The following is a 16,829-nucleotide window of genomic DNA, read 5'->3' on the forward strand; positions in this document are numbered from 1 at the left end:
GAGTGCTCGGGGCTGCACGTGGCAGCCCCCGAGGACTCGGTGCCCCGAAGGTCCCACGGAAGTGCTCGGGAGAGAGTGCTCGGGGCTGCACGTGGCAGCCCCCGAGGACTCGGTGCCCCGAAGGCCCCGCCGAAGTGCTCGGGAGAGAGTGCTCGGGGCTGCACGTGGCAGCCCCCGAGGACTCGGTCCCCAGAAGGTTCGCGCAAGCTCGTTCAAAGACTCGAAGGGCCCCGTCGTCAGGGTGTCATCCAGTCAAGGGCCCAATGCCGCATTTAATAGGCGCGCGTGGCCTGACATTCTGACATCCTGATATTCTCGGCTGCCCACGCCCCAGTGTCAGACCCTGCCATGCACTGGCAGGGGGGCGTGGGTCCATTAAATGCACGGGTCCCGTCCCGTTTTTACCTGCGCACCTCGGGATAACATTGCCAGAATCGAAGCGTTCGGCCTGCCACCCTGCCCTGGCAGGAGAACAAGACAGGGTGGGCGCACCGGGCACCTCCGAGGCTGTCCGGTGGGCCCTTTTCACAGCGCCCCGAAGCTCCCGCGGCGGCTGGTGGTTGAATGCGCGCCGCCTTTCCTCCACCGCCCCTGTCACTTCGCCAAGATGAAATGATTACGCCTTTCTCCGTGGCACCTGGGCATTCGCGTCCCCTCTTTCCCATTCAGGATATGTCGAGGTCGGCACACCTATAAAAGGAAAGGATGGAGAACACTGAAAAGAGGAGGAAAAAAAGGTCAGTCGAAGGACAAGAAAACAACAGCCCCCGATCACAAGACGATCAAGAGACCAGATAGCCAACAACCTCCGGTGAGCCAGGCGAAAGATAAATCGATAGACTTTCGAACCAGCTCGAGTTAAGCTAGAACATAAGAGCCTCCAGCTCTTTGTAAACAGTTCTCCTCTTAGAACCAGATATATCCTTGAAGAATCCCCTTCAAGGATAGATATAGCACTCATACAGGAGTAGGGTGTTACGCCTCCGTGCGGCCCGAACCTGTCCAAAAACCCGGTGTACCCGCCAGCCATCGCATTTACTTCCGTTCCCACTCATTTCCCACACAAGCCTTTCCAGGATCATCCCCCCGGCCGAATCTCTAAAGAGGGGTCTCTCGGGATCCCTGCGACAGGAGTTCACTCTCCGACAGTAGGATTGGAAACAAAAAATCATGATAAACTTGTAAATTATATGTTTAATTAGGAAAGGTCAAAATATTAGTTTATTCTTCGGATAAACTTTCACTTATTCTGTTCATTTCATTTATTAGGGTTTCCACCCTCCGTCGATCGGTCGATGATGGGTGATAAATGTCCGAAGTCCGGTTAGTCAATGACGTAATTACCCCTAAGGGTATCAAGATAATTACAATAATACCTACTAAAATGGACGGTTGGATCACAACAATGATACTCTCCACTATCTAGTATCATAGTGTACTGTAAAGGTTCTCAATTTGTTTTGCTCTATTCTGATTTGGGAAGAAGGTAACACAGGAAGGGAGATAGTGTGAGGGAGAAGAAGAAAGGAAGGAGCGGTGGCTGGCTTGGAGAAAGAGAAAAGGAAAAGAAGATGAGGGTAATTTGAGAATAAGTACAAGGTTAGGGTTAGGTTAACTAGTGGTTTTTATATGGGCCTAATTATTAGTCGAAAATAATTAGAGCCCACGAAATAAATTGATACAAATTTATTTTCTGAAAATTGGTACGCGTAAATTGAGGGAAATTCGAATTGTTTTTTGAAATTGAATTAGAGTGCGATGAAATGGTGAAACGAGCCGTTGAAAAATAGCTCCTGAAAAAAATAGTCTTTGAAAAAATAGCCGTTGAAAAAAAAAATCTATTAGAAATATAGTCGTTCCAAAAATATAGTCGTTACGAATATATTTTTAGCTACATAATACTATTAAAAAATGAGAGAAAGAATATGAAGAATGAAATATAGATATGCTGTTGGAGTGATATACTATAAAAAGAGAATTTTTATATATGACAATTCATATAGATATATACTACCTCCGTTTTTTTACTTGACACCTATTTTTTACTGTAGTAATTTTAACCTTACAATTTTTTCTATAAAAAATTTATAAATAACTAAAACTTTTGTATCTTAGATTCATCATAAAATATACTTTATTAGTATCAGATACTTTTAAATATTCGTAAATTTTTCGTAGAAAAAAATATAAAATCAAAATTACTACAGTAAAAAAAGTTGGCGACAAGTAAAAAACAGAGTTTTTGAGTTGCTAAAACAATTTAAACACTACAGTAATCGAATCAATGGACTACAGATATCTGACGGTCACACTGACATTGGCTCTCCTGTTGCTCCTCCCTGCAGTTGATCGTCAGTTCCATAGGGTGAGCTCCGCCACGTCCATAGCCACCGAGGTGTACGGAGACCATGTGTTGGTTCAGTGATTGTTGTTTGATTAATATCAACTATACAAGATGCTGGGAGGGCTCTTCAACAGGCTGATGGGGAATATTTGGGAAGTTGAGCCAAATATATTTCTAATATTCTTAAGAAAGAAAAACAATAGCTCACTCCAATAATAAATGAGCTAGATAAAGGGTAGAGAATAATCTTTTAATGTCTAATGAATAAACATTTAAGCATTACCTTAATAAAAAGTTAGCTCATATGTTAAGAGGAGAAGAGTATAGTAATACAAAATTCTTCCACTAAGTGATCAATGGTAAAAATAGAAAGATAAGATATATAAGTTGGAGCACGGGTATGGCAACGTAATTAGAAGGGCTAATCTTAAAAAATATATTACAAAGTATTATAAAGATCTATTTGGCAAAGAAGAGAATAATAATTTTGTAATGGATGAATCAATAATTGATAATATCCCTCAAGTAAGTGAAAGAGAAAATGAGATTCTTATTGCCCCGTTCGGAGTGGAGGAGGTAAAAAGGGCAATTTTCAAAATAAAGCATAATGAATCTCGAGGCCTTGACGGCTTCCCTATTGAATTTTGCCAAGGTTTCTGAGAAATTATCAGAGATGATCTTATGCCTTTATTCAAGGACTTCCATCAGGGGAGATTATTTATTTTCAGCCTGAACTCCGATGTTATTACCTGATTCTTAAAAAGAGTAATTCGTTGAAGATTCAAGATTATCATCCGATATGCCTCCTTAATATCAGGTTTAAATTTTTCACTAAAGTTACCATAAATAGGATTGGTACGGTGGCTGAAAAAATAATTAGCCCCTCTCAAACTGCCTTTATGCCTCGTCGAAATATAATGGAAGGAGCAATAATACTTATGAGACAATTCATGAGTTACATAGGAAAAAATAAAATAGTGTAATCGTGAAAATTGATTTAAAAAAGCATATGATAAGGTTAAATGTCCCTTTCTCTAACAGATTTTGAGAATGAAAGTTTTTTCTACACAATGGTGTAGATGTATCCAAAGCTTTGTGTCTGGGGGCTATGTAGGAATTAAGGCTAATGATGAAATTGAACCTTATTTTCAAATTAAAAGAAGGTTTGAGACAAGAAGATCTCTTATCACCTATTATTTTCAATATTGTACCAGATATACTTGCAATATTAATTTTAAGAGAGAAAAAAAAGATGGGCAAATCACTGTAGTGGTCCCACACCTTATTGATGATGGATTATCTATTCTGCAATATGCAAATGATACAATAATTTTCATGGATCATAATTTCAAGCAAGTAAGAAATATGAAGCTCTTGTTGTGTATGTTTGAACAACTATCTAGGCTTAAGATCAATTTTCATAAAAGTGAGATCTTCTGCTATGGAGATACTAAACAACGCAAAGACCATTACAAACAATTATTTGGATGTGATTTTGGCTCTTTGCCTTTTAGATATCCTGGCATTCCAATAATTCACAGGAATCTAAGAAATAGTGATCTGAAGGGGGTTGAAGAAAAATTTGAAAAGAAATTGAGTAGTAGGAAGGGAAAACATATGTCTGCTGGAGGCCGATTAGTACTTCTAAACTCGATACTAAGTTATCTCCCTATTTTTATGATGTCCTTTTTTGAAATTCTCCGAGGTGTGCTTAAAAGACTAGATTATCTTTGCTCTAGGTTCTTTTGGTAAGGGGATAACTTTAATAAGAAATATCGACTATGTCAATGGGACATCTTTTACCAACCGAAAGACCAGGGTGGCTTAGGCATTACTAATCTCTCGGTCTTGAACATATGCCTTCTCACCAAGTGGCATTTAAGACTGGTTATTGAGGATGGGCTTCAGCAATAAATGCTCAGGAATAAATACCTAGGCAAGAAATCTGTCACTCGGGTAGAAGACAAATAGAAGATTCTCACTTTTGGTTTGGTTTTATGAAAGTGAAACATGAGCTACTCAGATGGGTGACCTTCCAGGTTAAGGATGGATGACAGACTAGATTCTGAAATAATATATGGTTAGGAGTATCCCCTTTGAGTGAACAGTATCCGTCACTGTATAATATGGTTTGAAGAAAGCAAACCACAGTGGCAGAAATCATACACTCCTTACCACTAAACCTCTCTTTCCGTAGACCGATTATTGGGGAGAAACTAATTGCTTGGCACAACATGGTATCCAAATTGTCATATGTCCAATTATGCAATGGACGAGATACCTTTAAATGAGGATTGCATAAGAATGGATTATTTTCAATTCATTCTATGTACAATCAAATGATAGCTCTACCCATTTTCACCACAGTAAAGGGACTATGGAAGTTTAAACTTCCACTTAAGATCAAGGTCTTCTTGTGGTATTTATGTAGATGTGTTATTTTAACCAATGATAATTTGGTCAAAAGAAATTGGAAAGATAATCTTAAATGTTGTTTCTGCAATTATAACGAAAACATTCAACATCTGTTTTTTTAGTGTCATTTTGTTAGATCCATTTGGTATATAATCACTATTGCCTTAGGAATAAATAAACCTAGAAGCATAGGCCATATTATGAGATTTTGGCTCAGATAAAGGGTAGCTACCACTAAATTCCTAGTTAGCATTGCTACCATTTTTTTCCCCATATGGCTATGCCATAATGCTGTACTGACATTATCTTCAATAAAAAAAGGTAATATGTCTACGATGCAGGGTACTTTCAGGGAAACTTTTGGTTGCGCTTCTAGTGGCTGTTACAAAAGAAATCAAAAAGTAAGGATATCCTAAAGGCTTGTCACTATTTAGAGGTAGTGGCAATGTAAATCTTCATTAAGAATGGGTGATAACATAATTATAGGCTACATTTCTACTAATTTGTAATCTTCATCATTTGATCTCATTATTCTGAAATGTTATAATAATAAACTTAGGTCGTATGCATGAACTGTTTAAAAGGCCGGAATTTGTTTTCATTATTAAAGAAAAAACAGGCCGGCGGGGAAGAACGACAATCTCGAAGAAAGGCAGACTAGCCATATCGATTAAAGTTAAAATAGGGCAATTGTTCTGTAATACTGTATCATATAACTGCGCATCAGTGTACTTGCATGGGCACAATAATACAAGAGACGAAAACGACATGTACAAACCAAAGGACTCAAAATTGATCGAAGGCTGCATGCATGCATGATGCGAATTCTATTTACCGGTAGCTGCTAGGTTGTAAATTGTTGGATGCACAGTTTCTCAAGAACCAACCAAAAAATCGTCTACTGGGGGCAAGCAAGCTGCAATTTTCCTGAGTTCTGACATAAAATATAGTGCAAAACCAACACGGGTGGCGACCGTGTTGCCAGGCAAGCAAACCACTGGACGAGGGCGTGTCTCTCTCTCACCCACACGAATAAGATCTCTCTCGCCAATAGTTGACCACGTGACATGCGTGCGTGATCCAAGGTCGATGGTTTCATAATCCGCCGTGCGTGAGCGTACATACGTCATCGATCCCAAAAGATTACTCCGGCAGTACGGGTAGCCCGTTTAGAACGGCATGCCCATGAACCGAACTCAATGGCAGATCTGAAGCTGAGAAGCAGGATCCTCTCCTTCTTCATCTTTTTTCCTTCCTCTTCTCTTTTATCTATTATTCTTCCATCTCTTCTTTGTTTTCTTCTTTCTCTTCTATATCAAAATTATTGAGAACTTAAGAGATCTTTGAACTCAAGCCCTCTGTAACGGAAGGAAATTCTACAAGACTTTTCACCAAAAAAAATCCGAGACTTTGATCCATACCATTTTTTCCTAATTCAACAATTGACACATGCAACTAACAAGAAGAAGTGAGACGTGACATTCACAAAAAATAGTCTTTCTATAAAACCGAATATCATAGAATTCCCTTTCCCCCTAACCCCTGATAAATCCACCAATGATTGAACATTGTAGAAGAGGATTGGATCCGCTGCTTGTATTCATCAATATAGGGTTGTATTTATACACGTACAGCCGTAGAGTTTGCTAACGGATTCGTGAGCTATATGCGGCGTAGTTGGCGCTGGGCGTGCGGAGCCGCGGCGAGCGATTCCGTTGGCGTTGAGCGAGTCCGGCGCGCGTGACGAGCGAGTCTTTGCAGAGAATCAGCTGTCGTTGCATGCTAACACCCCCCCCCCCCCCCCCGCAGTCTCGGCGTTCGTGTTGTCGGCGCAGAGACTGTTTCTGAATTCGATGAAGGTTGACGTCGGTAGTCCCTTTGTGAAAATGTCCGCAAGTTGGCGCTCGCTGGGCATATGCAGGACACGGAGTTCGCCAAGCGCCACTTTCTCTCGAACAAAATGAATGTCTAGTTCGATGTGCTTGGTCCGCCTGTGATGCACTGGGTTCCGACTCATGTACACTGTAGAGACGTTGTCGCAGAACACCACGGTTGCCTTGGTGATGTTGCAATGTAGCTCGCCAAGGAGCTGTCGAAGCCAGGAGCACTCGGCGACAGTGTTGGCCACGCCACGGTATTCGGCTTCGGCGCTTGAACTGATACCATGTAGAAGAGGATTGGATCCGCTGCTTGTATTCATCAATATAGGGTTGTATTTATACACGTACAGCCGTAGAGTTTGCTAACGGATTCGTGAGCTATATGCGGCGTAGTTGGCGCTGGGCGTGCGGAGCCGCGGCGAGCGATTCCGTTGGCGTTGAGCGAGTCCGGCGCGCGTGACGAGCGAGTCTTTGCAGAGAATCAGCTGTCGTTGCATGCTAACAAACATAGCATAAGTTAGAGACCGTCTCAGCACGTCCTTGCTCTCTGGAGCAGAGACAAACGGAAGCCATCTCGGCGACCCCATACATAATTGCCATCTGCTCTCTCAAAACAAATGAATAAAGTGAATTGCCCATCAGCCATCTCGCACCACTACACCAGCGGCGCCATAGAACTCGTTTGCGAATAGGGATTCACAGTACCGGTACATTATAATTCGGCTGCCACAAGCTGGATCTCGTTCATTGGATTCCAGAATCCTACAATTTTCAGCTTTTCTTTTGAGCGGGGCGATTTTCATATTTGCTTGTATATTGTAGCTGGAGGGTGCACATTTGACCCCCTTTTTTTTTCCCTTTCCTCTCTTTTTTTTGGTGCAGATCGACCTGCACGTACGGCTTGAGTCGATCTTGTGCCAACCGTCACCGCGCTGGAGTAGCTTGCCTAGCCGGCCAGGCACTCGATCGCCAATCTGCATCGCTGCCATTATTGTGATTTGCGAGTTTGTGGAGACAGCTGCAGCGGATCCGGCAGAGTACGCATGAATGGATCTCGGATCCCAATCGACAATGACGGATGCAGAGATATATAGGGTTTGTTTGGTTTTGGTCTCAACATATCAAGTTAAAATTCGTCAGAGATAAAATTAGATAGTGTCGAATTTTGACGGTTAAAATGGTGTTTGATTTTAGACTAAACTAAAATTTGATCGGTCAAAAAATTTAGCGAACAATTTGCCTGTTCGAAATTTGTATAGAAACGCTATAAAAAAATTTAACTGGTCAAAAAATTTAGATATGATCATATTTTAATCTCAAACCAAACGTAGACCAAATTTACAGAACACGACTAAAATTTAACTTGCTCCTTTACTCTAACCAAACAGCCCCTATAGAAGCTCATTCATCTCTCTCCTTTCTTTTTTCGATTTCTTTTCTTCTTCTCCTCCCTCAGCCGTAGCCAAAAAAAAAAAAACTCATGCCGTCATGCGCTTCCACTTCGTAGGCAAGGAAGCCCCTGAGCCCTCCTAGATCCACCCCTGCCAACCGAACCAAAGAGTAGGCGAGTAGCTGGGCATCTGATCGACGCGACGTTGCAAGCCAGCGGGCGAAGCGACCCTACGTGCTCGTGCATTTTGTCGGAATTTCGCCGGGTACATGTACACGTGGACACCCGTCTAATCTGCAACCACGTGACTCCCATGCTGGATGGAAGCTAGCAGCGAGTGGTCCAAGTTGTAATAACTACGAGTACTACTTTGTCTGAGAGTATGTATTTATACGGTCCTAGCGTGCATCGCGTGCTGCTTACGATATTCCGTTTGTTTCATATACTTTATTTATTTATTTACTTACTCTGAGCCTGTGGCGAAAAGATATCGAAGTGTGCTACGAGATTTTTCAGCGCGGAGAATTTTTAGAATTCAGTCCTTTAAAAAAAAAAATCTACGTATAGATATATGGGAAGCAATAAAAAAATAGATTTTTTTTTCGGCGCCATGACATTTGAAGCTATCGCGTATCATCTTTTAAGTCTAAAATACAAGACGGTAGCATGTCATCGTATTATTCAGCCACAACATAAAATATCATGACCTCGTACAAAAAAGTATATTTTAAAAAATTATTTTCGTAAAGATGTATTGGTAGAATATATATTTTTTAAACAAAGTCAAAATGTAAAAACTCCACATTTTCAGCTTCTGTTGCCGTATCCCGAGCTACCTCTGCTACGTCAACAACAACTATGGCGACGGATATTTTTGTGATAATCTAGCTGTCAGTATACATACCGGAAACATTTTGTTTTCACGTACAGATGGTTGGAAAAGGCCACGTTTGAATTGCCTATCATGATTCGAACGGATCGGAGTACTCGTATCCTGTAGATCTAGTTGCAAGCAGTCAAATACCGTTGGATGATAATAATGCACGGTTGCATCGATCTTGTCCTCGATAAGGTATTAGGCCACCTTGAAAGCGAGAGAACCCTGCCAACTCATGCATGCAGCACGCAAATGAGTAGATCCATCAAGTAATCAACGGATCTCGAGCTAAGCACAATTAATATACGTAAAAATGGCTACAGCTAGCCAGAGCTACCAATTACTAGTATAGAGTAGTTTTTTTTCTCACTGTCTTTTGCAGTTAACGGCAGCTTTTCTTTTCTTTGCCTGTCATTTCTCGTTCGAGTTTTTTTTTTTTTTTTGCTTCCTCGAATATGTTATTCTTGGTTTGTCCATGCGTGCTTTAATTCTATATTATTATATAGGCCATCACTAGTATTTAAGATCACAACGAGCTTTAAGATGTTCTCATATATATTGGTTTGGTTTAAGTCTTGCTTACTTGTGTTCCTTTGATATCTAAATCGGACTCTAAGGTAGGTCTCACTTGAAAATAAAAAATAAATTTATGGGGGCTCCAATTGATATTAGTTGATATCTGATGAATAGGAGGGAAGAATTAATGTATAAATAATATTTTATTATTTGGTCTTAAGACCATATTTTTGCCTTACGATCATTTTTTACACACCCCACGTGTGTCCTTATAGACCAATGCACAAAATTAGTGAAGTAAGGATCTCGTGGCAACAACGTAACACAGTGATTTAGCGATTAAAAGAAGGGCAGTTGGCAAGTGTAACCACTACTTAATTGTGGCACATTATTCAATTAGTGTCAGGAGTCTTATCACCCTGATGTGCTGATTGGTAAAACTGATATATTCGAAGCACATGCAGTAACCAGTATAATTCGGAAACGATAAAATTTGGACATCACGCGGGGTGACATTCTAGATTTATTAGAGCCGTGTTAATCTTTAAGAGAGAGAGATATACCGGGCCAAATATTATTCCCCTACAGCAGGTATATGACTTTGTCAACAGAGGTGATTAACTCCTGATATCTTCACTTATTATTCACCTCCTTGGATGACTCCAAAGTGTAAGCTAGGATATTTTTTTTTAAGCACCGGATCCCCTTTCACTTTATTCGAAGCTTTTTAATGAGATGCAACTTGACACGCTCCGCCTGCGGCATGCGCGCCCTGCCAGCCGGTCGCGGGGGCGCCCCGCGGACGACGACGCTTGCCACCCACGCGACGCGATTGACTGGCGGACCGGGTACCCGTTTGGCTCGCGGTCAGACGCTCATCGTGGAACGTGAACGTGACTCGCGTACGCACATGCGTGCAGCCACACGTGTGCGGCGGAGATATGCACCGTTTGACGCTGGGTGCCGGAACGGTGGGCGCCGCGCGCTGGTATCTCCGTGGAGCCCATACCATATATCGCACGCGCAACACAGGGCGGCCGTCGGCGGGCACGTCGCCGTCGCGGCTGGTGCGCCATGCGGTCAGCTTCCTTCACTAGCTGCTGCGTTGTTGCTACGCGGCGGCGACGAAAAGACGATCTCCACACGGAACGGTAGTGGTACCCGCAGTGCCCCACGCTGCCTGCCGAACTCACCACACACAGGCACATGCACGTAGTCGGTAGTCGCGCTCCCTTTCGACTCGCCTCGCTATAAATAATCCCCGGCTCGCTCTGCAAGCTCTCCCCACAGACACATCCACACCAAGTCACCAGTGCAAAAACAAAGGCGCTCCTGCAAGCGAGAAGGGTAAGTAGTTGGGGGCGAAGATGATTGGAGGGATCATCAGCGGGCTGACGGGGGCGAACAAGAATGCGCGGGTCAAGGGCACGGTGGTGCTCATGCGCAAGAATGTCCTCGACCTCAACGACTTCGGCGCCACCATCATCGACGGCATCGGCGAGTTCCTCGGCAAGGGCGTCACCTGCCAACTCATCAGCTCAACCCTCGTCGACCCAAGTACCGTCCACCCTCCCCCTCTACCTGATCTCTAGCTCTTGATCGTTGCCTTTTCCTTTGTGCATGCCATTTCTCCCCATGCAAAGCACTGTGTGGGCGACCAGGGCCATGGCTAGCTTGCCTAGCTCGGTCATAGCTTTGACGGAACCTGGAAATAAGAGAGCGACACCGAGAAAAGGACATCATGCTCGGGTGCAGAGCACCGGATGCTTTGCTACTAGCTAAAAGCACACAGTAGCAGCTCCAAAGCAAAAGATCAGAAACTATTTATTGTACTTTGAACTAGATTCTTTAATCTTTTGTTAAGCGCCCAAGTAACCTCGGCGAGCCGCGTGCGTGCATGCGCGACACGCCGAAACGCGACATACTCACCTGCGCCCTCGTGCACATGCGTGTGCAGACAACGGCAACCGCGGCAAGGTGGGGGCCGAAGCGAACCTGGAGCAGTGGCTGACGAGCATACCGTCGCTGACGTCCGGCGAGTCCAAGTTCGGTGTGACGTTCGAGTGGGAGGTGGAGAAGCTGGGCGTACCGGGCGCCATCATCGTCAAGAACTACCACAACTCGGAGTTCTTCCTCAAGACCATCACCCTCGACGACGTCCCCGGCCGCGGCACCGTCACCTTCGTCGCCAACTCATGGGTCTACCCCGTCGCCAAGTACAAATACAACCGCGTCTTCTTCGCCAACGATGTAAGTCTCCGTCGTCGATCTTCTTGCGTGTCGTTCATGGTCACGAGTCTTGTCAGTATTTGGCAAGTGGCTGCGTTTTTTTAAGGATTATCTTTCATGATTAGTTAGCATTTTATGTTAGTAATTTAGGTAGGAAAGGACATGGTTTGGTGAAGAAGATTAAATGAAGTGGTACCTGTGTACTTGCTTTATTAGAACTATCTTTATTCTCTTTTACTTATCGTTTAAAATATCAACACAATCTCTAACCAGCACAGTCTCTAACCAGCACAGTTGATCATTATCTCTGATAACTAGTTAAAAGTTGATAAAACTTAGATGATGTCAAAGTATTTTTCATGATAAATTCATTACTATCATTTTCGTATGTCAAATTCTAATAGTTATATTAATAATAAAATTTTCTAAAAATTAACTACACGTATTTTACGATAACATCTATTTAGAAACGTAAGTAGTACTATGATAGGTCAAGTGAATTCACTGACAGGGGATAGAATGGCCTGGCCTTCTACAGTAGATCTCGGTATAAAAAAAACTTATTATATTTAGTTAAATTTATTTAAATGCTATCCGATATATCAGATATATTCAATAAATTATATTTATCGGTAACTTCTAGTGAATTTTATTTACGGGTAAAGAATCCCTGCAGCCATGTATGCACGTCCATTTGCTGACGACCTCGTCTTATCGCCCCGAGAAAACTTTTAAAAAGATCGATGCCAATGCACTCGAGTATACTTTGACATGGTAAAACACGATGAGGATCGAGTTGCCCGGGTCAAGTATTAGTTGTGGAGTGGACTCAAACCAGTTGAAAAGTACTAGCAAATTGGCGATCAACGTATGCTTACTTTTTGAGAGAGATTAGCTAATTGACCAGGATTGCTAGCTGAATGCCAGTCAGTCTTTTGATTTCGTCTTAATTTTCTGCCGAACGACGCAGACGTACCTGCCGAGCCAGATGCCAGCGGCGCTGAGGCCGTACCGCGACGATGAGCTCCGCAACCTCCGCGGCGACGACCAGCAGGGCCCCTACAAGGAGCACGACCGCGTGTACCGCTACGACGTCTACAACGACCTCGGCGAGCCCGACCGCGGCAACCCTCGCCCGGTCCTCGGTGGCTCCGCGGACCACCCCTACCCGCGCCGCTGCCGCACCGGCCGCAAGCCCACGAAAACAGGTACTCCTATGACACGTGGATCGAGCAGGGTCCCTTTTGTTGACTGCACTGGTATATGGGCCCGCTGTCAGACGGAGTACTTGCTACAGAGTTGACTGGCTTTGACTTGACTTTATTTGACTCGCAACCGCAGACCCGAACTCGGAGAGCCGGCTGTCGCTGGTGGAGCAGATCTACGTGCCGCGGGACGAGCGGTTCGGGCATCTCAAGATGTCGGACTTTTTAGGGTTCTCGATCAAGGCCATCACGCAGGGCATCGTGCCGGCCGTGCGCACGTACGTGGACACCACCCCCGGCGAGTTCGATTCCTTCCAGGACATCATCAACCTCTACGAGGGCGGCCTCAAGCTGCCCAAGATCCCGGCACTCGAGGAGATGCGCAAGCTCTTCCCTCTCCAGCTCGTCAAGGACCTCCTCCCCGCCGGCGGCGACTACCTCCTCAAGCTCCCCATCCCGCAGATCATCAAAGGCACGTCGCCCTCGTCGGCACGCGCGTCTTCTTTTAACGTTTATGCTAGTGGTCACTAGGGAGAGGTCGACTGACAAGCTCATTGTTGCGCGCGTTGTGCAAAACAGAGGACAAGGATGCGTGGAGGACCGACGAGGAGTTCGCGCGGGAGGTTCTCGCCGGCGTCAATCCGATGATGATCACGCGTCTCACGGTGAGCGAACTATACTCTTACAAAGATGCATGCAAGCGTGTGTCAATGAGTGGCTTCACCGGCCGGAAATGAAATGGAGTGAGCCTGATGATCAACACTCTGTTCGGTCGCAGGAATTCCCGCCGAAAAGCACGCTTGATCCCAGCAAGTATGGCGACCAGTCCAGCACCATCACGGCGGCTCACATCGAGAAGAACCTCGAGGGCCTCACCGTGCAGCAAGCGTTGGACGGCAACCGGCTTTACATTCTGGACCACCACGACCGGTTCATGCCGTTCCTGATCGACGTCAACAACCTGGAGGGCAACTTTATCTACGCCACCAGGACACTCTTCTTCCTGCGCGGCGACGGCACGCTGACGCCGCTGGCCATCGAGCTGAGCGAGCCTCACCTCGACGGAAACCTGACCACGGCCAAGAGCAAGGTCTACACGCCGGCGTCCAGCGGCGTCGAGGCCTGGGTGTGGCAACTCGCCAAGGCCTACGTCGCCGTCAACGACTCCGGCTGGCACCAGCTCATCAGCCACTGGTACGGACCGACTAACAACAGCACTGTCTCCTTCGCCTTGGATGTGAACATGCATGTGCTCCATTACGATGAGTAGTAGTCGTGAAACAAACTAATCAATTAATCAATCGATTTCTGCGTACGTGCGTGCAGGCTGAACACGCACGCGGTGATGGAGCCGTTCGTGATCGCGACGAACCGGCAGCTCAGCGTGACGCACCCGGTGTACAAGCTCCTGCACCCGCACTACCGCGACACCATGACCATCAACGCGCTGGCGCGGCAGACGCTCATCAACGGCGGCGGCATCTTTGAGATGACCGTCTTCCCGGCCAAGTACGCGCTGGGAATGTCCTCCGTCGTGTACAAGAACTGGAACTTCACCGAGCAGGCCCTCCCCGCCGACCTCATCAAGCGGTAATTACCTCATCATCGATCACTGTTAGGATCAAGAACACAATCAAGATGTGTAATGATCACTGATTCACTGGTGCGAAATGCAATGCAGAGGCGTGGCGGTGGCCGACCCGTCGAGCCCGTACAAGGTGCGGCTGCTGATCAAGGACTACCCGTACGCGACTGACGGGCTGGCGATCTGGCACGCGATCGAGCAGTGGGTGAGCGAGTACCTGGCCATCTACTACCCGAGCGACGCCGTGCTGCAGGGCGACGCGGAGCTGCAGGCGTGGTGGAAGGAGGTGCGCGAGGTCGGGCACGGCGACCTCAAGGACGCGCCATGGTGGCCCGAGATGCAGGCCGTGTCGGAGCTGGCCAGTGCCTGCACCACCATCATCTGGATCGCGTCAGCGCTGCACGCGGCCGTCAACTTCGGGCAGTACCCGTACGCGGGGTACCTCCCGAACCGGCCGACGGTGAGCCGTCGGCGCATGCCGGAGCCCGGTACCAAGGAGTACGCGGAGCTGGAGCGCGACCCAGAGCTGGCCTTCATCCACACCATCACGAGCCAGATCCAGACCATCATCGGCATCTCGCTACTGGAGGTGCTGTCCAAGCACTCCTCCGACGAGGTGTACCTCGGGCAGCGCGACACGCCGGGGTGGACCTCGGACGCCCGGGCGCTGGAGGCGTTCAAGCGGTTCAGCGACCGGCTGGTGGCGATCGAGGGCAAGGTGGTGGGCGCGAACCGCGAACCGCAGCTCAAGAACCGGAACGGCCCCGCCGAATTCCCCTACATGCTGCTCTACCCCAACACCTCCGACCGCAAGGGCGCCGCCGCCGGGCTCACCGCCAAGGGCATCCCCAACAGCATCTCCATCTGATCGAGCTTGCATTTGCACGTCACGTCTAGGTGCTGCGCGCGCGCGCGTACGCGGTTACCGCGAGGCTACGTACGAGCCATGAATAAGTCGTAGTATGAGCGGCGTATCGTACGTCCGGCACGGGAGCATGTAAAGATCGATCGATTAGTGTTTGTATGAGCCGGAAAATGGAAATAATAAATACGAAGTGAATGTTGCTTGTCCCGTCGATCTTGAGTCCCTTTCCCCCGAGCTGTTCGCCTCCCTTCTCCCTTGTCCTCGCCGGAAAACGGTTTCTTCAAAGCCAAAATAACAAGCTGACATTCCCAGCCGGTTGAAAATGGCTCAGAGTCAAATTCATTGTCAAACCAACACACAATTATGAACTTAACGATGGCACACGAGCAAAACCACAAGTTCTCAGCGACGTACGCACAGGTGACCTCATGTGTCTCACAAATTCAATTAAAATTCATCAAACTTGTCTCCAAAAAATCGTCTTTTTTCTCATGCTCTTACTCTTATCAGTCTCTAGCACTAAATAGCTACAACAGACATCATCGCCGCACCCATTCTTTTCATCGCCGTCGAGTTTGTGACGATGCCTTTTTCAATACAATGGGGTTCAAATTGACCATCGTTCGTGCTTTGTAGTTCATGCTACCAATCCCAACAAATTGCATTGACGCGCTGGGCAGTAATATTTTTTCTGTCCGTAGCAAAGCACGGGCAAGTTAACTAGTTGTAGCAAAATAATGTAAGCTGTTGCATCGGAAGTTCTGGACACACAGAGGACTGACGGAGTTGAATTAAGGGTGATGCTAATTTTGAGGTGTCTGAAATTGACATATGTTATAGTCAACGGTTCCTGGGTACTCGATGTTGATCTAACTGTTGATGCTTTGTTTTCCACCTCTGGCCATCTCTCTCACGCGAGATGCTTCTCATGTCACTCTTCCTCCAGAGCTCGCCCCACCCCGCCTACCTGCAACGTCTCCGACGGCTCCCGCATAGTTGGATCCGTGTCCACCGTCCGTCACCACGCTAACCACTCAATTTTCCTTTTCCCCTGCCGCCAACTCCGCCCACTGCCCACCTGTCGCTCGCAGCGTTGGCGCTACCACCGTCACCTCGCCGCACTGCCATGTCGTAACCCACCGCCGTCATAGTCTCCCTTTAACCCCGGGGTCACCGGTTTACCCCGATGTAAGGATCGGTGACGTCCTAAAAGAAGATGAATTATGACAGTTAAAATCTAATTGCACCAAAAGCTTCACAAGATAAAGTTATATCAAATTTCATCTAAATGTGCTCTAGGTTTATCTAAGAGTATATTCTACCACTCAAAAAGTTTACAATCTATAGCTAATACTAACAAACTACTTAAAAAAAAAGTAAATGCACAAAGATAATTTGCAAGAATATAAATGCGAAAGTTTAAAGACAGTAGAGAAAGCAAATTTGACATAAGAGGTTTTTATCTTATGGTATCGATAGCATAAATGTTATCCCTAGTCTACGTTGGAGCTCCACTAAGGATA

General features: G+C 45.9%; 1 protein-coding gene across 1 annotated transcript; it reads left to right on the forward strand.

Moving 5' to 3' along the window:
- Nucleotides 1–10,685: 10,685 nt before the first annotated feature.
- On the forward strand, nt 10,686–15,514 carry LOC133913092 (putative linoleate 9S-lipoxygenase 3). The gene is made up of 8 exons (XM_062356141.1): nt 10,686–10,979; nt 11,380–11,672; nt 12,622–12,859; nt 12,993–13,328; nt 13,436–13,521; nt 13,635–14,050; nt 14,183–14,446; nt 14,538–15,514. Exons 1-8 carry the CDS (start codon nt 10,790–10,792, stop codon nt 15,307–15,309), a joined length of 2,595 nt encoding a protein of 864 aa, XP_062212125.1. The 5' UTR covers nt 10,686–10,789; the 3' UTR covers nt 15,310–15,514.
- Nucleotides 15,515–16,829: the final 1,315 nt, after the last annotated feature.

This window comes from Phragmites australis, chromosome 3, assembly GCF_958298935.1.
Source record: "Phragmites australis chromosome 3, lpPhrAust1.1, whole genome shotgun sequence".
NCBI lineage: Eukaryota > Viridiplantae > Streptophyta > Magnoliopsida > Poales > Poaceae > Phragmites > Phragmites australis.

Coding starts and splice junctions, on each gene's coding strand:
- LOC133913092 (XM_062356141.1), top strand. CDS start 10,790: ATGATTGGAGGGATCATCAGCGGGCTGACGGGGGCGAACAAGAATGCG. Junction 13,329..13,435: donor CATCCCGCAGATCATCAAAG/GCACGTCGCCCT, acceptor TGTGCAAAACAG/AGGACAAGGATGCGTGGAGG. Junction 14,051..14,182: donor CACCAGCTCATCAGCCACTG/GTACGGACCGAC, acceptor ACGTGCGTGCAG/GCTGAACACGCACGCGGTGA.